Source organism: Balaenoptera physalus (genome assembly GCF_965194825.1).
Source record: "Balaenoptera physalus genome assembly, chromosome: 19".
Taxonomy (NCBI): domain Eukaryota; kingdom Metazoa; phylum Chordata; class Mammalia; order Artiodactyla; family Balaenopteridae; genus Balaenoptera; species Balaenoptera physalus.
This window is the reverse complement of record NC_138900.1, coordinates 6,100,619-6,124,757: the sequence shown is the minus strand read 5'-3', so window position 1 is coordinate 6,124,757 and position 24,139 is coordinate 6,100,619. Positions and strand designations below refer to the sequence as shown.

At 46.8% G+C, this 24,139-nt stretch overlaps 1 protein-coding gene across 1 annotated transcript; it reads left to right on the top strand.

The window, feature by feature from the left end:
- The first annotated feature begins 3,126 nt into the window (after nucleotides 1-3,126).
- On the top strand, nucleotides 3,127-23,944 carry LOC309649632 (uncharacterized protein). The gene is made up of 5 exons (XM_082439786.1): nucleotides 3,127-4,722; nucleotides 20,732-21,303; nucleotides 21,804-21,906; nucleotides 22,262-22,407; nucleotides 22,684-23,944. The coding sequence occupies exons 1-5, from the start codon at nucleotides 4,187-4,189 to the stop codon at nucleotides 23,106-23,108; spliced, it is 1,782 nt and encodes a 593-aa protein (XP_082295912.1). The 5' UTR covers nucleotides 3,127-4,186; the 3' UTR covers nucleotides 23,109-23,944.
- The last annotated feature ends 195 nt before the right edge of the window (nucleotides 23,945-24,139 follow it).

Below are 24,139 nucleotides of genomic sequence, written 5' to 3'. Positions count from 1 at the left end.
GCAGCAAATAAATAAATACATATGTACATACATACATACTTACATACAGTACGTGAGAAAATTGGTGGTGAGTAAGCCTCCAATTTCACTTTTCCCCTATTAGCTATAATTCGTGTGGGCTGCTGTTTTGGTTATGTATTGCTGCACAGCAAACCACCCCAAAACTCAATGGCCCAAACAATCATTTAATTCTATTTTACGGTGCTATGAATTGGCCAGAGACCAGGTGGGCAGTTTCACTTCTCGTTTTGCCTTGGGCTCTTTCAGGAAGTCATGCTGAAACGGTTGCTGGGGCTGGGGATGAAGGTCTAACCCCTCAGGGTTTCTCTGTGTAGCAACTCTTTCCATCAGAGTCCCCTGGATTGCTTACACAGATACCCAGGGGTCCATGAGGCAGGAGCAGAAGCTGCCAGGCCTTCTTAACATCTGAGCCATACAAATCTCAGGACGTCTTGTCCTCCACATTTTATCGGTAAAAGCAGTCATGGGCCCAATCCAGATTCGAGAAGAAGACATAATAAATTCCATTATGTAATAAAAGCATAACCATGTTTGCATAAGGGAGGGGTAGGATTGTTTGGAGTGGTCTTTTTGGAGACTAGTACCTACAGCTACTCATCCGTCTGTCAGCTGCACCCTCTATCTGTTGGGGGCATTACTCCCTTTCTGTCAGGGGTGTTCAGAAAATGAAATGGGACCATATCTGTAAAAGGGTAGCACAAAGCTTTCACCTTCCCTGAGCTTGGACCGGTGTCAACAGCCTATGTTGTTGAATGTCCATAGGACATTCCTGAGGGTTGCCAGAAGGTCAAGGAGGAGAAACAGAGGTCTTCCTTTCCCCGGAGCGCTTCCTACCAGGTAGACCTGGGCCCTTTCCAGCACATCTGACATATTGACCCTCCTGAATACAGACCTGGGGTCCCTGTTCTTTGTGATCAGCTCCCCCTCCTCTGCCCCAGAGCTGCAGACATCTTGAGTCAGCGCTCGACTCTGAATCAGCACCACGGACAGTGGCATCGCCCTTTCCCAGGGATCCCCAGGATCCCTAGAAGCAAGTCTTGGGCAGAGGCCTGACCCCTTGCTGGGGCAGAGGCCTGACCCCTTGCTGGGGCAGAAGTGGGGTTGGTGACGAACAGAGCACAGAACTTGGTGGCTGGTGAAGGATCCCCAGCGCAGTGGGAGAGTAAGTGGGATTGAGAACATAGTACCTGAGAGTCCAGGACCATCTGCAGAATTCACATACCCTGTGAGTGCCTGGAAGTCCCTACTATGTCTACCTGGCCTACTCCTCTCTGAGAACTCACCTTCTAGCCCAGAAGAACAAGAGCCGCACCCATCCCCTGCCCTTGTTTCCCCCATCACAGGCATTTTCCCTATGGCACTGAAATTGTCAGGTAAACTGTCCCCCAACCAGATGCTGCTTTCCTCCAGAGCAAGAGCTGAATCTTTACTAGAAACCGAAAGGCACAGTGTGGATGGTGGATGAATGCCTGAAATTTCTTCCCTCGCCTCATGGTAAGAGTTGACAATTCTTCCTTCTCATATTAACATACACTTCCTATCACCCAGCCAATGAACCCTGGGCAAAGATTGATGAAGTGTCTCCCTGTGCAGTCAATGGTGCATGAGACAGGGCTCCTGTGTGATTTGGACAATCCACTTGCCCACTCTGGACCTCAGTGTCTTCTTCTGCGAATTGAATAAGTGGGGCTAAAAGTCCTCCTAGCTCTGATGTCCTGTGGTCATAAGTTCCTCTTTCGCACACTGTTAGATTCTCTGTGGCTTCCCTGTGTCTCTCCTCCAATTATTCTGCTTTTCTTTGCAAATTGGGGACCATGGGAAATAGTTTGGGCATAGCCCAGCCCCTCTGAGCACAGAGATGCTGTAACTGCCCCTGCTAGGAGAGAGTGAGTTGGCCAGGACGGGGGGTGGGGGGGGGCAGGAGGGGGATGGGGCTGCAGGATGAGATACCAGCTGAAAATGCAGGAGTTGGTGATGGTGTGCGTGTGCCCTGCTTGCTTAGACCCTGCACCTTCCCTTCTCAATTATCCCAGCACCGACCCTACCCCGGGTTATGGGTAATGGTTCCAGGAAGGGGATGATATAGGACGGGCAGATTCATGAAGCTGAATGGAAGAAAACAGATGGCAGTTTTCTCTCTTTATACCAAGTCTTAAGAAAAACAAGTGCAAAGCCATAGTACTAAAGGCAGCATGCTCAGATGTTAAAACTACAGAGAAAAGCAAGGAAACAAATAGCATTAAAGTGAGGCTAGGGGCTTATTGAAGGAGTGGGGTGTGGGGATGGGGAGGAGAAACAAGAGGGAGATCCTGGGGGCTGGCAGCGTTCTATTTCTTGGAGGGTGTTCGTTTTGTGATGAATCACTAAGTTGTCTTCTATCTCTCCCCAATAATATTTCAAAAAAACCCAGCATGGCTCTGAGGAGTCACCACTTGCCATGCCTTCCCACCACTTCCTCCCAGCCCCCAGCCACACAGTTAAAAATAATCTTCTGTCAATTCAGTGCATGTCTCTTCTCTCATGAAATCCTGACCATCCCCGAGGGTGGGCGACCTCCAGGCTGGTTTTCCTCGCTCCAGGTCTCCTGCACACCTGTACTTCTGGGGGCAGAACCTGCGTGGGCAAAGCCCCCAGAGGCTGACAGACCCCACCACACTCTGGAGTAACAAAGAGAAGTGTGGTCTGAGACAGACCAGCAGTGAAGAAATAATCCTGGCGCACCACACGGGTTAGTTTCCCATCCTTTTCGAAATCCGTACAGAGAACCATGCTCTGTTTCCCAGGCATCCTGAAAGCCCACCTCCCCTCCAAGTCCTCCATGTGTGTTAATACACAGAATGCTCACCTCCACTGCCCGAGATTCCCCTCCACCCTGTCCTCCTGACACTCAACTTCCAACCCTGTGGGGATGGCGACACCCTACCCCCCGTGCATCCCTGCATCACAGCTCCGGGTGCTGGGACATCTGTTGCCTCCCCACGGGACAGTGGCTCAAGGGACAGCGTCTGGGCCCGGTGTGTGGCCTCATGAGCAGGGAGGGGATGCCGGTCGCCCGGACACGGAGGGAGGGAGGACAGTAAACCTCCTCACCCTCCACCCCCATGTCCCTACGTCCCACCCCGGCTGGACCGACCTCCGCAAACTACACCCTGCGGCTCAAGGGGTCTGGCCAGAAGGGACCAACGTTCACTCTGCAGGAAATGACCCCTGAGGGGAAGGGCATTGACAGGGAGGCAGGAAATGGAGCTCAGGCCCAGCATGGGGTGTGAATTTGGGCAAGTCTCTCACCTTCCCTGGTCCAGTGTCCCCAGGAGTGGACGTGGGGTGGTGGGTGGTCGATCTCTAAGGGCTCCCCTGGTGCCAACAGTCTTTGGCTGTGAAGTTCCTCCTCTGAAGAGGCTCACTGTTCTGACCTCACCCACATCTTCCTGCTGGGGCCTCCTCTAAATCTTGCAACGTTTGGTTCCTGAGAGACGAACCCTGAGAAACAGACTTTCCCTGGGGGTCCCTGGCACTGTCAACCCCAGACATGCTTCTGCCGCTGCCGCTGGCCCTGCTGTGGTAGAGGGAGGGGGCCGAGGGCCAGAGGGAGTCCAGGAGGGATTACATGCTGCAAGTGCAGGGGCTAGTGACCGTGCAGGAGGGCCTGTGTGTCCACGTGCCCTGCTCCTTCTCCTATCCCAGGAGCTGCTAGACTGACTCTACCCCAGTTCACGGCTACTGGTTCCAAGATACAGACTGGGAGGCTCCAGTGGCCACACACAATCCAGATCATAAGCTACAGGAGGAAACTCAGGGCTGAATCCTCCTCCTTGGGGACCCCCAGACCAACTGCTGGACATCAGAGATGACAGGAGGAGGGACGATGGAAAATACTTTTTTTAGGATAGAGAGAGGAAGAATGAAATGGAACTACATGTCTAACCTGTTCTCCTTGTATGTGGCGGATAAGGAGTAGGATGCAGGAGAGGTCACAGGGGAAGGCCTTAGAGGCCCCTGGGTAGGGCTGCGATGAGACGCGCCTCCCGAGATGGGGCGTGGGGTAAAGCAGGTGGGGGCTCAGAGGGAGGAGCTGGACCCAAGCCTGAGGCTTCTCTCAGGGCCGCGCCTCTAACCTTCTTCCTAACCCCCCTGTCTCTCCCTCTCCTCATCAGCCCTGACCCCCATGCCCGACATCCTCATCTCTGGGACCCTGGAGTCTGGCCGCCCCGGGAACCTGACCTGCTCTGTGCCCTGGGCGTATGTGTGGGACGTGCCCCTAATCTTGTCTTGGACACCAGCTGCCCTCACCTCCCTGGGCCCGAGGACCCACCTCTCCTCAGTGCTCACCCTCACCCCACAGCCCCAGGACCACGGCACCAACCTCCCCTGTCAGGTGACCTTGCCTGGAGCCGAAGTGACCACAGCGAGGACTGTCCGCCTCAACTGTGAGAGCTGGGCCAGGCCGCCTGAGCCCCCGACGGACGGGCTCCTGAGGGCAGCGGGGAGGGGCTGTCAGGGCCTTGGGCAACGGGTCCCGGAATCCAGTCTGGGATGGGGTGAGGAGGATACCCACCCCCACCCTCTCCCCATTTCTGCAGCTTCTGGGGACACGGGGCCCATGTCCACCCGGGCCTCACCATTGACATGGATCCACGAAGTCTTTCCGTCCCAGACTGTCCATGAACTTGACCATGACTGTCTTCTGAGGAAACAGCACACGTAGGAAGGAGCCCCCTGCCTGGCTGTAGGGAGCAGAGCTGCTTCCTGCTCAGGGCTGGGCTGGGCCCCTGACTCATCCTGGACCCACCCTAGTGGCCAGAGACCCCCTTGTGGGTGAACCCAGTGCCCCCCCCCTCAGCCCCCATGGCCACTGTGCCCAGCTGTCCCCCTGGCCCCTCACTCCCCTCAGACGTGTCCACTCCCTCCTCGGCTCCCCCAGAGCAGGGCAACATCCGCACGGCAGGGTCCACCTCTCAAAGCCCCTCATCAACCTTGTCCTGATGACTTCTCCTGCCTCCTCCTTTTGCTTTCCCTAACAATTGTTTCTTTAAGTACCTTTGAGCACGCAACATGCCAAATGCTCAGCAGAGTCTGTCCTCAGATGCACGGTCCCCTCGCAGGAACTAACCAGTGTCCCTTTGCTTCCCTGAGCCTTGGTGTTTTCACCTAAAAGATAAGAGGTCATGGATACCAGTAGTAAGACTGCCCTCCTTCTTCTCCATGACTGTGGAGCATTCCATCACATGGATGCATTCTGATTTTGTCTGTTAGCAGAAAATCATGGCATTCATTTAATCTACTAACAGAAACACTGCAAGGAATAACCCTGTGTCTACTTTCATGTGTGTGTGTATGTCTGTGGGGTAAGTTCCTAAAAGCAAAATGGTTGCTGCTTCATATGATCCAATTTTGAGAGATCTGGTCAAGTTGATCTGCACTGAGGGTGGACAAGTTAATGGGAGTAAAAGGTGGGCTTCTGGGTTGAGATGGGGGTCAAGCAGCAGCTCATGATCTCCCCCCCTTAGAGAGACAAACCAAATGACTGAGGAAGGTTCCCAAGTGATCACACGACCATCTGATGAATGAAACAACATGATCCCCAAATTCACCTATAGCACCAAAGCGAAGAAAGGAATCTATCACAGCAATCACTTCATAAAGTAGCCTTGGTGGAAAGAAATCAAAGAACTGGATGAGGCACTAAAGCCACCTCTTGAGTTCGGCTTTCAAAGACAGAGGCAGGTGAAGGCCAGGTGGGTGGGCATTTCCAGGAGGGACCCAACATACAGGGACTGAGGTCTAATGCTGGTCTTCTCCAGAGTCAGGAGAAATTCCCAGTAGGACCTTTCTGTTCAAAGCTCAGGGATCCAGGCTGTGTTCAGCAAACACTTGGTGTCAGGTGCTCTGATAGGATTTTACTCCTGTAAAGTTTTCCACCCTCAGTGCAGATCAACTTGGTCCTAAAAGTGGACCCCAGCCCATTTATAAGAGCACCAAAAACATAAAGGAACAGCTTTAAAAAAAAATATGCAATACTTCCACACTGAAAAACACAGAACATTGCTGAGAGAAATTAAAGACGATTCAAATGAATGAAAAAATAGATCATGTTTATGGATTGGAAAGATGTCAGTTTTCTCCATATTGATTTAAAGTAATCCCAGTCAACAGACATGTATATGGGTGTATATGTATACATATGTATATTTATAACTGTGTATATATGTATGTATAAGTATATGTGATATAAATGATATACACACACAAATTGACAAGTGGATTCTAAAGTTTACATGGAAATGTAAAGGACCTAGAATAGCAAAACAATCTTGAAAAAGAAGAACACAGTTGGAGAAATCAGATGTTATTATAAAGCTAGAGTAAACAAGAGAGTGTGGTATGAAACAGAATCCATAAATAGTCCCACACATACACACATACACACGTGCATACATACATGCATGGTCAATTGAACAGCACCGTGTCTATCCGACTGAGAAAGGAAAGATTTTTTAACAAATGGTGGTAAAACAAGTGGATCAAGGTTTGGAAAAAATAAACCTGACCCCCTTGTCACATCGCACAGAAAAAATTTAGTCTAAGATGAGTCATAAGCCTAAAAGTAAGAGTGAAACCTATGACACTTCTACAGCTGTGCTGTCCAATATGGCGGCCACGAGCCACACACGGCTATTGAGCACTTGAAACGTGCTAACCTTAGTATGCAAAAGAGGAAGATAAAATACCTCATTCATAATTTTTAATATTGATTCTGTCACCTACAAATTGGCCCTTGCCATCTACCTCTACAAGTGTCAAATTATGAGCCACTGCTGCTGCTGACCTTCAACACCCCCTGAAAGGAGCTCAGTGTGGAGAGCAGAAATGAGGCCCTCTGTGCTCTGGGAAAAACTGGCAGAACAGGTCTTCAGATAGTTAGATATTTTCAGGAGAAAATCTTATGAGCCCAATTCTTGCATCTCCTCGTATCTAGAAAAGCACTAAAATCCTTCAGGGTGACGTCTGCTCCTCGTGACTAGGAGTAACCTTCACGAGACTAGCAGAAACCTTCTGCAAAAAAATATGTGCTTGACTGCATTTACTCTCCCTTCACCAAAATCACATATAAACTCACCTTCCCTCATACCTCTTGGGAGCAGTTTCTCAGAGCTTTCTAAAATGCTTTCTCCTAGGCTATAGTCCTCATTTTGCCCAAAATAAAACTTAACTCACAACTCTCACGTTGTGCATTTTTTTTCAGTTGACAAGTCCATGTTTAAATGATAATATTTTAGATATGTTGGGTTAAATATAATATGATTAAAAGTAATTTCACCAAGTTATTTTTTTACGGTGGCTAGTAAAACTTTTTAAATTACGTATGTGGCTTGCATTCTATTTCTATAGGACGGCATTGATCTAGAAGGAAACTTAGAAGAATGTCTATGGATATGCAAAGATTTCTTAAAGGACATCCAAAATACTAAGCTTAAAAAATATATATTTAAATTAGACCTCATTAAACACTTCTGTTCATCAAAGACAGAATTAAGAAAATAAAAGGTAAGCTATAAGTTGGGAGAAAATCAAATCTATATATCTGTCTATAGAGACAGATAGATAGACAGATAGATCCCTGAAAGACAGGTTGAACTTAAATATATAAAGAATTCTTACCAGTTAATAAACCACGTTTAAACCATGTTTAAACCAGTTAATAAACCATGTTTAATAAACCATGTTTAATAAACCATGTTTAATAAACCATGTTTAATAAACAATGTTTGAAAAAAGATGTAGCAGGCCCCGAATGGAGTCATATGTGCTAAGCACCATGTCAGCAAACAATACTTAATACCTAACCTAATTGCAGTTTCAAGCTCCCAGGAATGTGACCTTTAACCAGTCAATCTGGAATTTCCTGGTCAGCACTAGTGAGATAATATCCCATATTCATCTTTATCTCCCAAAGCAAGATGGGGTAATTCGTTGTTTCCTTGTCCCTGCCCCCTTCTGCCTATAAAAGCCTTCCATTTGTACAGCTCCTTGGAGCATCTTTCTACTTGCTAATTGGGATGCTGTCTGATTCATGCACTGACTAATAAAGCCAATTAGATACATAAATGTGCTCCGCTGAATTTTGTTTTTTACACCGATGACAAACGAATTTTTAAAATGGGAAAAAGAACTCGTTCATATATTGTGGAAGAGAAGAGATCCAAATGGCCAATAAGCACAGGAAAATACCATTGGGTGCCAGGGAAATGAAAATTAAAATTACAATAGATGCCCTATCACATCTGCTACAGTGGCTAAAATTTTAAAACCTGAGCACACCAAACGTTGGAGAGGATGTGGAGGAACTGGAACTCATACATTTCAGGGGGGAATGTAAATAGTATAACTGCTCTGGAAAATGTTGTGGCAGTTTCATGTACAGTTAAGCATAATACATCCACTCCATGACCTAGCAATTCCACTCCTAGAGATTTACTCAAGAAGCATAAAAGCAAACATCCACACAAACACTTGTATATGAATGCTTACAGCAGCATTATTCATAATGGCCAAATGTGGAAACAACCCAAATACCCCAAGAGAATGGATAACCAAAGTGTGGTATATCCATACAACAGAGCACTAGTACTCAAAATAAAAAGTGAACAATTGACACATGTAACAAGATGAATGAATTTTGAATACATGGTGAATACATGTTGAATACAAAATGAGTTTTGAATACATACTGGTTTCTGAAAGAGGCCAAAGAACACATACTCTGCAATTCTACTTATATGAAGTTCGGGAATAGGCAAAATTAATCTATAGTAACAGTATATAGAATCTATATAATTCACAACAGTAGCTGCCTCTGTTGGGGGGGTTAGGTATTAACTTAAATGGCACACAAGGAAACTTCCTGGAATGCTAGAAATATTCTATATTTTGATTGGGACAGTAGTTACATGAGTGTTTGTATTTATCAAAACTCATTGAATTATACAGGTCAGATTTATGCATTTCACTGTACATAAATTTACCTTCAGTAAAAAAAGAAATTTAAATTTATTTATTTTTATTGAAGTATAGTTGACTTACAATATTATATTAGTTTCAGGTGTGCAACAGAGTGATTTGATATTTTTATGGAGATACAAGTGTAGATATAGAAAGAGTACATGTGCCCACCTCTGTCAATGGGTATATGCAGTGGTTAACACAGGATGTATTTAGTTTTCTATTATTCAGATGAGGTGATTTTGGAAACATCTGTAATGCATAGATATGGTGGTTAAATAAGTAAGCACAGAGACCACAAAAAAAGGATTGGGGGGGGGGATGTGTGAGCAGAACATATAGAAATGGCACTGAGATGCAATAGCACGCGTCTCTTTCCAATCTGTCTACACAGGCGAGGGAGCTGGGAGCCTGTGACTGGGTCAGCCTGTACCCGTCTCAAATCCTGACAATTTACATCTGGAAGAACTTCTCAGGGCACCTCACAGTCCTGATTCTCTGCTGACGAGGACTATGGTCCCTGTTCCCTTCTCCTCCCACAATCACTGTACATACAACCATCCCAACTTTTCCTGGGACCAGCAGCTGCGATCCTGGGGTGACCCTTCCTCGGTGGGCGGCTCCAGGCAGTGACAGGCAGAAAACCCCGTCCACTCAGTTCCTTCTCTGTTCCCTGCGCTTCCTGGGTAAAAACCTCAGCCCTCCTCCAAGAGGAAGGTCCCTATTAAAATGATGTGACTTGGCTACTGTCCAGCCCCACTCAGGAGGCCCTCTGGGTTTGAACAGTAGAATTCATCACTCTCCCTCCCCGCCTGCCCCCACCTCAACCTCACCCCCAGTTCAGACGGGGGATTAATTCAAAATTCCAGGAGGCGGTTCTCACTTCTGAATCAGGCAGGGGAATGAACTAGGGTGCGGAAGACCACCGGTGCCCTTGCTGGGTCCCAGCTGGGCGCTGGAGTCTGACAGTAGCTTTCTTCTAAAAAACAATCAGACGCACGTATGGCTTCCCGGGCTATTTGCCGAGCACCTGGCCTGTGTGAGACTCTGTGCCTGGTGCCCTGAAGGATCCTGTAAAACGCAGAGTGTAACCGCTTTATGTAGATGAGGAAACAGCCTCACAGAGGTTATGCGGCTGCCTCAGGGTCACTCAGCTACTCAAGGCAGGGCTGGGATTTAACCCCCTGCCTGATTCTGAGGGTCTCTTCCTCACTGGCCACTGGGTCAAGCAACCAGCAGACCCCATGGCCATGTGTTTGCAGGAAATAACATCCCTTGAGGACTTCTGATTTTTACTGGAAAAAGGGGGTAAATGAGTCAGTGACTCAGGGACAAGAGAGATACAGATGAGGAGATGAAGGCTAGAGGATCCGGTGACAGAAGGGGTCTCAAGCAGTGGGTCCAGGGACGGCCTTGTATCCAGGCACTGTCCTAACTGCTTCGCGAACATGCAAACAATCGAGTGCTTCCTAAGAGCAGTTATGACCACAGGGGCTGAGCTGGCCCTGCACACTTCCCCAGAGGTGGCCAGGAAACAGTCCCACTTTCTCTCTCTGTTTCCTTCTCCCTCCCTCCCTCCTTCTTTCCTTCCTTGTCCTTCTTTTCCTTCCTCTCTTCCCTCCCACCTTCCTTCCTTCCTTCCTTCCTTCTTTCTATTCTAACCGCCCTGGGGATGAACAAATTAGGTAGTTTTGGACACATCCATGAAGAGAGCTCAAGAAAACAATTGCAGAAATGGCATTATGGGGGTCTCAACAAACTTTATGTTGTTTTAATTTTATTGGTTCTCATTCTAAGTATAAAAACAATTTACATGCTTTGTGAAGAAAAAAGAACTTCAGAGCATAAAGTGAGAAAAAGGAAATTGAAATAGCACTGTTGATAGTTAACAGTTTCTACAATTTTTGCACAGATATATGTATATATATATGTATATATATAGTGTGTGTGTCTACACATAAAGCTGTGGAAAACACATACATACACACTGTAATATTATATCCATATCAATTAACTAATCTGTACTTTTCACAGCATGGTCCTATCAGATGCAGGTTTGCATTATGCGTTTCTAACTTAGCATCAAGTTGTGAACATTTTCTGCATCAGTGAGCATCCTTCCCCAGCGAGGTTTCCTTTCTTTTTTTTTTTAGTTAATTAATTAATTAATTTTTGGCTGTGTTGGGTCTTCGTTGCTGCGCGGGCTTTCTCTAGTTGCGGGGAGCGGGGGCTACTCTTCCTTGCGGTGCGCGGGCTTCTCATGGCGGTGGCTTCTCTTGTTGCGGAGCACTGGGCTGCAGGTGCGCGGGCTCAGTAGTTGTGGCTCGCAGGCTCTAGAACGCAGGCTCAGTAGTTGTGGCTCGCAGGCTCTAGAGCGCAGGCTCAGTAGTTGTGGTGCACGGGCTTAGTTGCTCCCCGGCATGTGGGATCTTCCTGGACCAGGGATCGAACCCGCGTCCCCTGCATTGGCAGGCGGATTCTTAACCACTGCACCACCAGGGAAGTCCCAAGACCACCAGAATTCTTAATCTTCAACTCCAGCAATTGAAGACCCCTCAAAGAAAGCAAAACCCTCCTAGTTTCTGCTATTACTGCAAAGATCCAGGACAGTGGAAAGGACTGTTGTAAATTAAAGGGCTTAACCTCTAATCAGCCTTGCCATTGTCCTTCCAGTTCTCAATGAAGGGGCTCTGAGGAACTTCAGGGGCTCTCCCCAATTCTCCCTATTAATTGGTTTGCAGAAACATTTCTCCAGATTGGGAATAAATCTCTCTGGTCCTAATTGACACTGGAGACACACTCTCGGTGCTCATCCCCACTACTATAAAACAGCCCTGGGGCTTCCCTGGTGGCGCAGTGGTTGAGAATCTGCCTGCCAATGCTGGGGACACGGGTTCAAGCCCTGGTCTGGGAGGATCCCACATGCCGCGGAGCAACTAAGCCCGTGCGCCACAACTACTGAGCCTGCGTGTCTGGAGCCTGTGCTCCGCAACAAGAGAGGCCGCGATAGTGAGAGGCCCGTGCACCGCGATGAAGAGTGGCCCCAGCTTGCCGCAACTAGAGAAAGCCCTCGCACAGAAACGAAGACCCAACACAGCCAAATATAAATTAAAAAAAAAAAAAAAATTCTATGAGAACAAAGTTAAAAAAAAACAAACAAAAAACAAAAACAAAAAACAAACAAAAAAAACCCAGCCCTGCCTCAGAGTACTAAAACAATTCAAATCGTGGGGATCTCTAAGAAACCTCCAGAAATTCCTGCCTTTGAACCTGTTCCCTTCTGTTTAGGCCGTTTGAAAGATACTCACCCTTCTCTCCCTAGCTTTTCCACCTCTATCCATTTATTAGGCTGAGACTCCCTGAAAAAGTATCATGCTGTAATATCTTTCTCCCAAAAGGGGGAAATAATTCTAGAATTTGACAGTAGTCATCACAGCAGCCAACCAGGTGAATTAAATGACACTCTGATATCTTGTATTTGTTCCATCTCTGGCAGTACTAATGCTGATTCTGGAAACACTGGACGTTTGTCTATTGAATCAGGTACCACCCTCCTTATGGGCAGAATCTGCAACTGATATTGGCAAAAGTCACAGCACATCTCCCAGCAAAATTCAAATAGATCCCTGAAAATCACTTTGCAGAATTAATCAATATCCTATAAGTCAAGAAGCCCTTCAAGGCTTAAAGACCATAATAGAAGATTACAAGGCTCAAAGCCTCATTATCCCTTTACCAGCCCCCTGTAACACTCCTGTTTTGCCACTACCTAAGGGCTGAGGATGGAGGTTTGTCCAGGATCTTCAAGGAATAAACAACATTGTTATCCCTTGACACTGTTATCCCTAACCCTCATATGTTGTGGGCACCCACTCCCACTGGAAGTAGATTCTTTACTGTAATTGTTTTATGAAGTGCGATCCTTAGTATATTCCAGTTGATGAATCTAGTGCATACCTCTTTGTCTTCACTGGGGAAGAAAAAAATTCGCCTGGACGTAATGCTTCAGGGGTTTACTGAGAGTCATTATTTCTCACAAATCCCGAAGGCTGATCTGGATGATATAAAGTTCCCTAAAGGGTCTACTTTGCTGCAATATGTGGGTGACTTGCTTCTTTGCTCTCCTGAAGCCTCTTTACAGGAAGACAGCATCCACTTCCTAAAGCTGTTAGCCTTAAAGGGACGTAAGGTTGCCAAAGAAAAACTGCAGTTTGCACAAACCCAGGTTTGACATTTAGGGCATCTGCTCTCAGAACGAGGGCTACACCTAGATCCAGATAGGTTTCGTGATGATCTAAGTTGCCCCAAACCCAAAACTAAGTACCAACTCTGCAGTTTTCTTGGGCTAGCTGGTTATTACTAAAATTGGATTCCAAATTTCTCTCTTATGGTCAAACCTCTGTATGTTTTACTAAAGAACAAGTTCCCTTTGGATCCTGTCGCTGTCACCAATCTCTTAAAAAAAACAAAATTCTACTGAGGAAATTTGAGGAACTAATTGGCTTCATTCAATGACTCATGAATCAGGCAGCATCCCATCTAGCAACTAGAAGGGGGCTTTGCGCATGAGCAGTACAAACCGAAAGGCTTTTATAGGGAAGGAGGGTGGGGTAAGAAAGTATTAACAAAAGAAAAGATAGGGTTATTTGGGGCCAGGCTATCTTTCAAGGAAAGGGAAAGGTAGGGACTTTTATCATGCAGATGACCTCATTAGTGTTAATCAGGAAAATTCAGCTTGACTGTTTAAAGTTCATACTTCTGAGGGACTTCCCTGGCGGTCCAGTGGTTAAGACTGCAGGGAGGACGGGTTCGATCCCTAATCGGGGAACTAAGATCCTGCATGCCACACGGTGCAGCCAAAAAATATAAATAGATAAAAAATAAAGTTCACGTTTCTGGAAGGGTTTGATACTGCAATTAATTCTTGGTTTACTATAGTGGGCAGCAAATGCTTGATTTCTGTTCTTGTTATTTCTTTTTTAACACTAGGCAGTGCTGTGCCCAGTTTTCAAATTTTGTCATCCCATTTGACCAGCTTCCTGAGGTTGCTTCCACCCCGCCGCCCCCCCCAAAGTATCGTGTGTCAACGAAAAAATTAATCAGTCGATCTAAGAAAATAAACGGAAAATTGTATTTGAGCCAAATTTGAGGATTGTAACCTCGGAAGAGCATCTCAGAAATTTCTGAGAACTGTTCTGCCAGTTAGAAATCAAGGCACAGTCGGGCTTCTCTGGTGGCGCAGCGGTTGAGAATCTGCCTGCCAATGCAGGGGACACGGTTTCGAGCCCTGGTCTGGGAAGATCCCACATGCCGCGGAGCAACTGGGCCCGTGAGCCACAATTACTGAGCCTGCGCGTCTGGAGCCTGTGCTCCGCAACAAAAGAGGCCGCGATAGTGAGAGGCTCGCACACCGCGATGAAGAGTGGCCCCCGCTTGCCACAACTAGAGAAAGTCCTCGCACAGAAACGAAGACCCAACACAGCCATAAATAAATAAGTAAATAAATAAATTAAAAACAAAAAAAGAAATCAAGGCACAGTTATATAATATAAGTTTTCTGAGACAGAGGGCTTTACATCAAATGTTGTATTATTGACAATTTACGTAATCTGGATCTAAATGTCACCATCATGGTAGGTCATGTGACCCCTTACAAGATCAAGAAGGAATGCTATCTTTTAAGGAGTTGCCTTGTTGATGCTGGGAGAATGTCGCTCTTGATGGTTGAGCTGGTATTTCTGCTGATGCGGGAGGTTTAGTCGATGCCCAATGCAGATACACAATGCACAGTGCGGGGAGAGAGGAGGCCAAAGGGCAGAGAAGAATTTTTTTACGTTTAAATTTTTCTTGTCTTACCATAAAATGTGAATTTTATTTCACATGAGTATCTCTCCTTGTCATTGAATGTTCCTCAACATGGCCAATTTGAATGGCTGCAGGGCGCGCTCTTATATGCCTGAACCAGAATTTATAGAACGATTTCCCTTGATGTTGGGCCTTTAGGCTATTCCTAAAATTCAGCATCAGGGGTAATGCTGCAGGAGAGGAGCAAAAGGTACTCCATGCAGAGGGAGTCGGGCAGCGGGTATAGAGCTGTGCAGAATGTGATGTGTGCTTATTGAGACCAGATTGAGAGAGAGAGACGCAGACACAGAGAGGTGAGACACAGAGAAGGTGGAGGAGAGAGTGCACATCCCAGAAGTGTCTGATCAACAAGGTCTTTCAAAAACAAAGTGAAAAATAGATATGCTGTTGCTACCTTTTGTGTACAAAAGAAGAAGAAAATAAGAATTAAATATCTGCAAAAAAAAAACCCAAGGTCTTTCAAACTGATAGGGACAGATAAAGGGACAAAGTAGGTGATTAAATCATTAATCCCACTATGGGATTATAAGTAGAGAAAAAAGTATGGGAGACCCCTGTAAGTTAATGATCACTCAAGAAAGCAGGCTTGCTTAACCGCAAAACCAAGTGGGCTTGCTTGGCAAAAAAAAAAAAAACATGCAAGGAAAGCATGAGACATTCCCCCAAACAATAAAACAATGGTGGATTGAGACCCACATCCTGCCCAGTGAGGTCAGTAAGTTAATGATTCCTACGACATGTTTCTCTACGTGCCCTAAAAACAAAAATATAGGGAAAGGTGACATTATACTGAAACCTGAGATGATCTACCATACTTTAGTATATGTTACAGTCCTTATGCTCATTTCCATAGCACCGTTGACAGTCCTGGTTGGGCCATACAGGGTCAAAACTCCCCTGCCCAACATGTAGGAGGAGCTGATGATGGAAGACTCAAAGAACAAGGAAGAAGGTGGTCTTTTCCTCCTTTGATTATAAAACTGTAGCCCACTAAGTTCTGGGGGTGGCACTTCCCTGCCTGCCTGCTGTATCTCTCACAAGTGTTCTTTACTAATAAACTCTTTCCTCACCTGCCACTCTGCCTCTCGCTGAATTCTTTCTGCACTGAAACAGAAGAACCTATGCTCTACTAAGTCCCAAAACCATTCTGTGGTTTCAAAACTGTACTTGGAAATATGTTCATATTTTTCTTTCTTTTTTTTGGCCATGCCGGCTTGTGGGATCTTAGTTCCCCAACCTGGGCCCCTTATAGTGAAAGCACTGAGTCCTAACCACTGGATCGCCAGGGAATTCCCTGGAATATGTTCATCTTTTATTTTCATAATAACACATACTACTTTCTTAACTGCAAAAAGGAATGCAGTGGCTGAAGAAAATTTGGAAAATTCTTAACAAAGAAAAAATAGAACAAATACTATTTTAATAAGGATTTTAAATAAAATTATGTTATGCATATTTTCTAAATATATATTCATAAACATAAATATTTCTAGTAAATAATTTTAATTAGAAAAATATTTACATATTTACCTAAATATATAAATATTTATACATGTGTACATTTCCTATGTATAACTATATACATAAAAATATATATTTTATAAATAAACACACAATTATCTATTATAATTTAATTAATACTGTCAAAAATAACTTGAAGTTATTTGACCACCCAGAGGTATATCCAGCTTTTTCCTACATATCTTTTCAGTTCTGATATGCTATGTGCACTTGTGCACATGTCCATATTTTTACCAAAGTGGAATCACACTGTTAGAGAGATATAACGGGCCGAAAATGGGGTCACTCTTGCCGAGCTACATCACCAAACCAAAACTTAATAACTAACTTAGAGGCAGTTTCAGCCTCTCCCAGTGTTACCACACACATGTCCAGCTACTCACCACTCAAAAAATCAATCCTTGAGGAACTTCCCTGGTGGTCCAGTGGTTAAGACTCCGCTTCCACTGCAGGGGGCTCAGGTTTGATCCCTGGTGGACGAACTAAGATCCCACATGCTGCGTGGCGTGGCCAAAAAACAAAAACAAAACGCAAACAATCAATGCTCGAGAGAAAGAAAAATGTCGGTAGAAAGGATAGTTGCTTTTAATCAGAATGCTGGCAATCTGGGGAGGTGGTGGACTCGGTGTCCCCAGAAACCATCTCCGAAGTTTCTGCTTGGCCATGAAAGCTTTTAAAAGGAAAAAGGGAAGTAATCTCAGTTAATCATTGAGATAGAGGGTCCGAGTCATCGCCATTCCCCATCGTGTGCAGGCTTGTGTGCGGGCTTGTGGACTTCGTGTGATTTTTGTTTAGATGCTATCTTGTTCACACAGTTTGATCACAAAATTACTGAAGGGGGAGCTAGGGCGGAGACCTGGTCATCTGTTAATTACTTATTCTTCATTTCTGCTTCTTTGATCTATGATAAGAACCAACAAGTTAGGCAAGGTATTGTGTGATCAAAAGATATGAAAGGTGTGCTAGGGCCAGAGATGAGTAGAGCATGGGGGTGCCTCGTTTAAGGTTAGTGAGAAGACAGAGCGTCCTCCCGCAGGGAGCTCTTTCCTGCAAAGGGCTCCTTCCTGCCAAAAGCTGCTTATAGCAGGGGTGGCACCGGTGAGGTGATCTACATAATAAGACCCCTGCCTTTCCTTTCCCCCAAAGAAAGGTGAGGTTGCCTGAAACAATCCTTTTTTTCTTTTCTTTGGCTAGTAACTTGCCCCACCCTCCTTCTGCCTATAAAAACTTTACATTTTGTACAACCCTTCTGAGCGCCTTTCTGCTTGCTAAATGGGACGCTGTCCAACTAATGAATCACTTAAATAAAGCCAAGTAGATCTTCAAATTTACTCGGTTGACTTCTGGGTTTTTTAACCAAAGAGAGGTCTGGTCTTTGTCCTCAACTCCTGGGAAGGTTCTAAACCCTTAGAATCTCCTCTTTTCTTTTTTTTAAGTTTTTTAATTTATTATTTATTTATAATTTATTTATTTTTTATTTATTTATTTTTGGCTGCATTGGGTCTTTGTTGCTGTGCACCGGCTTTCTCTAGTTGTGGCGAGCGGGGGCTACTCTTCCTTGCGGTGCACGGGCTTCTTATTGCGGTGGCTTCTCTTGTTGCGGAGCATGGGCTCTAGGCGCATGGGCTTCAGGAGTTGTAGCGCGCGGGCTCAGTAGTTGTGGCTCGTGGGCTCTAGAGCGCAGGCTCAGTAGTTGTGGCGCACGGGCTTAGTTGCTCCGCGGCATGTGGGATCTTCCCCGACCAGGGCTCGAACCCGTGTCCCCTGCATTGGCAGGTGGATTCTTAACCACTGCGCCACCAGGGAAGCCCTAGAATCTCCTCTTGATAAGACTGTCTTTGTTTACCTGGGGGCCTTGTGCTACACCAGATAGTCTAGGGGTTTATGATGGAGGCTTTGGGTCACGAGGTATCAGCTCTACTTCTGAAGAGTCTGGAATCTGAGGTCAGCCATGTGGACAGCCAACCATATCTATGTAACAGAGCCTCAATAAAAACCCTAGATACCAAGGCTCAGGTGAGCTTCTTGGCTGGCGTATTGTCACACATCAGTGCTGGGAAGAGCCAATCCTGTCTGTGACTCCAGTGAAGAGGACAACTGGAAAGTCCACACTGGGAATTCCCCTGGACCCTGCTCCGTGCATTCCTCCCTTGACTGACGTGAATCCATATCTTTATGCTGTAATAAACTGTCACCGTGAGGATAATAGCTTTTAGTGAGTTCTGTGAGTTCTTCCAGTGAATCATCAGAACCGATGGTGGTCTTCGGGACCCCTGAACTTGCCACTTGCGTTAGAAATGAAGGTAGTCTTGGGACTTCCTTGGTGGCGCAGTGGTTAAGAATCTGCCTGCCAATGCAGGGGACACGGGTTCGAGCCCTGGTCCGGGAAGATCTCACATGCCACGGAGCAACTAAGACCATGCGCCACAACTACCGAGCCCACGTGCCGCAACTACTGAAGCCCGCACAACTAGAGCCCATGCTCCACAACAAGAGAAGCCACCACAGTGAGAAGACCATGCACCACAACGAAGAGTAACCCCCGCTCACCACAACTAGAGAAAGCCCGCGCACAGCAATGAAGACCCAACGCAGCCAAAAATAAAATAAATAAATTTTTAAAAAAAAAAGAAAGAAATGAAAGTAGTCTTGTGGACTGCCCCCTAACTATGCAGGACCGCTGGGTGGGTGCAGAGCATTTGAGAGATTGTGGTTATAGAGGAACACCTCGCCAACCCCACTGCCCGGGTTCCAATCCACATGCTGCCACTTATCTGCCACATTATCTCAGGCAAGTTACCTTCTTCCCCTGAGCCTCACTTTCTCCACCTGTAAAAGCAGGATTATTTTTTTTTCCATTATAGGTTATTACAAGATATTGATTGGGAGATGGGGATTGACATTTATACACTATTGATACTATGTATAAAATAGATAACTAATGAGAACCTGCTGTATAGCACAGGGAACTCTACTCAGTGCACTGTGGTGACCTAAATGAGAAGGAAATCCAGAAAAGAGGGGATATATGTACATGTATAGCTGATTCACTTTGCCGTACAGTATAAACTAATACAATATTGTAAAGCGACTGTACTCCAATAAAAAAATAAATAATAAATAATAAATTTTTTAAAATTTTAAAAAAGATATTGAATACAGTTCCCTATGCCATACAGTAGGTCCTTGTTGTTTATCTACTTTATATATAATAGTTTGTATCTTTTTTTTTAACTGAGAAACCACTCTTTTAATGCATGAAAACACAGTGCAAAAATTACAAAATAGATTTAGAATTGAAGGACCAAAGAGTGAAAAACATTTCAGTTCCACAAAGGAAATAATAACAAAAATATTTTTCCTTAAATTCCTTAAATTCAGGAAACTCATAAACCAGTTTTCATCATTAACTATATTACTTGGTCTCCTTTCCACGTAATTTTCTCCAAGTTTTTTAGTCACAATATGTGACTAAGTGCAAGGAACAAAAGATGGAATCACGTTCTGATTGTTTTTTCCCAAAGCCAGTTTCTTTCTCCTAAAGAGATGTGAAAGCTAAGACAGACCCTGAATTTGTTTACCATCTTAAAAACATTTTTTTGTTGTTCATAATCCTAACATGATCTCCTATTCACAAACCTGTTGGTGTCCCAAATAATGACATTTCCATCAAATCCTGACGTTACTAAGAGTCTTGTATTAGTATCATATTCGATGTTCTTCACCCAGCTAGTGTAACCATGTAAAGTGCATACTTTGCTGTTCAGTTTTCTCAGATCCCATAGTGCTATTGTAGTGTCATCAGATCAGGTAGCAAACAGCCGATAATCAAGAAATGTTTCACTGTTTACCCTTTTGTACCTTTGAATTTTGTACCACGTGCATGTATTACCTTATATTATTTACACAGTCTTTGTGAGCTTCAGAAAGCGTTTTTACGTGCTTTGAAGATACAGGATCAAAAAGCAGAACACCAGGGCTTCCCTGGTGGCGCAGTGGTTGAGAATCTGCCTGCTAATGCAGGGGACACGGGTTCGAGCCCTGGTCTGGGAAGATCCCACATGCCGCGGAGCAACTAGGCCCGTGAGCCACAACTACTGAGCCTGCGCGTCTGGAGCCTGTGCTCCGCAACAAGAGAGGCCGCGATAGTGAGAGGCCCGCGCACCGCGATGAAGAGTGGCCCCCGCTCGCCGCAACTAGAGAAAGCCCTCGCACAGAAACGAAGACCCAACACAGCCAAAAATAAATAAATAAATAAATAAAAATTAAAAAAAAAAAAAAGCAGAACTTCCGTCTGTTCACCAGCACTGACCCGTCGGGCGAGTGTACTCGAGGTTGAAGACGGCCCCGTGGGTGCGGGTGCTGAGGTACACCGGGTCCGCGGGATGGATGGAACCATAGAGGTTAGTCATGGTGCGGAAATTGCCTCGCGCCGGATCCACGAACAGCCCGCGGGCCGGGCTGCGCTCTCTCGGCCACCCGAGTGCCAGGGCCGCCCAGGCGGGCGCTCAGGCCGGGCCGGCCCCGCCTCCCGGCCCTGCAGTCGGGCCCGGGTTGCCGGCGCGGCGCGGGGGGCGGTGACTGCTCTCCCCGGGCGGAAGCGGCTGAGGACTCCAGAGCTCCGGGCGGCCCGAGCTCCCCCGCGCGGCCAGCTGGGGACTGCGAAGGGCCGCAGGGGCGGCGAGGGCCCCCGCAGGCGACGGCGGAGGGGCCGCGTCAGCCCCCGGCTGGGCGCGCGGGGGGCGGAGAAGGGAGCGGCCCGGCAGCTGCCGCCTGTCTCGCGTGGGGTGCCGGCTCCCGAGCCCCGGCTCCGGCCGCCCTGTCCCCTCCGCGGCTACCGGGCCCGAACGGAAACACGACCAACGCCCCGACCCCCCGGCTCCTGGCTGCTGCCCCGCCCGCCGACACCTCCGCGCTGCCGCCCCAGCCCAATAGTGTGTATCTTTTAATCCCACACTATTAATTTACCCCTCCCCTTTCCCCTTTGATAACCATAAGTTTGTTTTCTATGTCTGTGAGTCTGTTTCTGTTTGTAAATAAATTTATTTTTATCACTTTTTGCATTCCACATATAAGTGATGTCATATGTTATTTCTCTTTATCTGTCAGACTTACTTCGCTCGGTATGGCAATCTCTGGGTCCCTCCATGTTGCTGCAGATGGCATTATTTCATTCTTTTTTATGGCTGAGTAGTATTCCATTGTATATATATATATATATATACCGCATCTTCTTTATCCATTCATCTGTCGATGGACATTTAGGCTGCTTCCATGTCTTGGCTGTTGTGAATAGAGCCGCTATGAACATTGGGGTGTATGTATCTTTTCAAATTAGAGTTTTCTCCAGGAAAATGAGGCTATCAAATGTCTCCTTTCCATAAGGCTGTTGTGAGAATTAGGGCAGTCGGGGCGCGGAGCAGCAGAGGTGATTCTGACGGCCATCTGGGAAGCGGCTGTCAAGATCCCGCTCCTCTCCCTCTGCCTCATCGCCCTCCTGTGAGCACCCCCAGGGAGAGGGGGGAGGGAGGGGTGGGGAGGGCAGGGCGCAGGTGGCTGCATCCTGGAAGCAGCGCTGCAGGGGGCGGGGCCGGGGCCGGGGCCGGCAGGAGGCTGACGGGAGGGGGGGAATGGGGTGGGGCTTGGGGGGCGGTGAGGATTCCACCGGGGCAGGGGCTCCTCCCCGCCCAGGGTCAGGGTTGAAGGTAGCCGCTGTGTTCTAGAGGGTCTGTGGGGCCAGACCTGCCCTCTCCCACCTCAGTCATGCCCCCGCCCCTGAACAAGGAACAGGGTGAGTGAGTCAGCGGCCCGCGGCACCCGATCTGACCAGAGCCTGGTCTCTTCTCTCGCTCAGAGTGACGTCCCGCAGGAGGAAGGCAGCCAGGCCGGCAGGGGGCGTGTCAGATGCAAACGCCAGGCCGGCAGGGGGCGTGTCCGATGCAAACGCCAGGCCGGCAGGGGGCGCATCTGTTGCAAACGCCATTCCAGGTTACCCCTCAGGTGAGTGATGTCGGCATCCTACCACCCAACATCCCACTGCACACCTGCCCCAGAACGGCCCCCAGGATTGCTCCACTCAGCATACCCAAAGTGGAGCTGCCATCTTTCTCCCCAAACCCACTTCTCTGCTGGGTTCCCTGCCACACTGATGACAAGGTGGCCCCCATCTCTAAGGCCAGAAGGAAGGATGGGGTTTCCCCCCTTTCATCCCCCCCCCTTCTCTTCTCCAGGATCCAATCATCACTAAGTGCTGTCCATCCTTCCTCCTAAGCACAGCTCGTCCTGATGCCCGTCTCCTCCCCATCCTGACCCCAGTCGTTCCAACAGCCTCGTCTCTTCCCTGGGTCTCTGAACCCACCCGCCTCCTGCCTCCATCTCCCTGGGAAACACAGGCCTCCGGACTGTTCGCAGAGACCGTTACCATCCACTTGCGGCACAGCAGGAACAGCTGTGTTTCCTCTCCACGGCCTGAGACCAAGGTGCACACACCACTGGCTGGATTTGCAGCCCTGGCGGGCTCTGCCCTGCTGGACTCTCCACCCAGATCCCTCCTCTCCCTGCATCTCCCAGCATCTCCACACCCAGCCTGGCCGGACCTCTGTGACTCTGAGACTTTGTATGTGCAGTCCCTTCCCCTGAGACATCCTTCCCTCCCCATTCCTGCCTCTCCAAGTCCTGAGCACCCTCAGGCTCTGTCTTAAATGTCACCGTGTGCGTGTGTGTGTGTTTCATTGTCTGGTTTTGGGTGGAAGAGTAACACACACTTAATTATAGACTATTCAGCAAGTACTAGTGAACATCTACTCTGTGCCACCTTGTTGGAGGTTCCCAGGGGGCATCAGTGAACACAGCGTCAAAAATCTCTGTCATCAAGCATAGAGAATCAAGCTCCTGGGGTGGGGTGGGGGATGGATTGGGAGTTTGGGGTTAGCAGATGTGAACTATTATATATAGAATGGATAAACAAGGTCCTACTGTACAGCACAGGGAACTATAGTCAATATCCTGTGATACACCATAATGGAAAAGAATATGAAAAAGACTATGTATTATATGTATATGAATAACTGAGCCACTTTGCTGGACAGCAGACATTAAACACAACATTGTAAATAACTATGTTTCAATAAAAAAAATTTTTTTAAATCTCTGTCATCAAGAAGCTGTCCATCTGGATATAGGAAGGATAGAAACATTAAAAAAAAATAAGAAAAAATATTGAGTCTGTTTGATGGTAATATGTGTTTGGAGAAGCATCAGGCAGGGAAAGAACAAGTGACATTTGGGGGGCTAATTTTCTATTTCTGAGAGTGTGCCGAGGTGATGTTTGAGCCAAGACTTGAAGGTGGAAGAAAGCAGGTTCTGTGTTCACCTAAGAGACAATTATCCCAAGGGCTTCCAGGCCAATGCAAGTATCCGGAAGCCTTTGAGGAGAGCAGAGGTAGGATTGAACTTTCATTTGAAAAGGATCCTCATGGAAATGCAAATCAAAACTACAATGAGGTATCGCTTTACACCAGTCAGAATGGCAATCATCAAAAAGTCTACAAATAATAAATGCTGCAGAGGGTGTGAAGAAAAGGGAACCCCTCTGCACTGTGGATGGAAATGTAAACTGGTGCAGCCACTATGGAGAACAGTATGGAGGTTCCTTAAAAAAGTAAAAATAGAGTTACCATATGATCCAGCAATCACACTCCTGGGCATATATCCGAAGAAACCTCTAATTCAA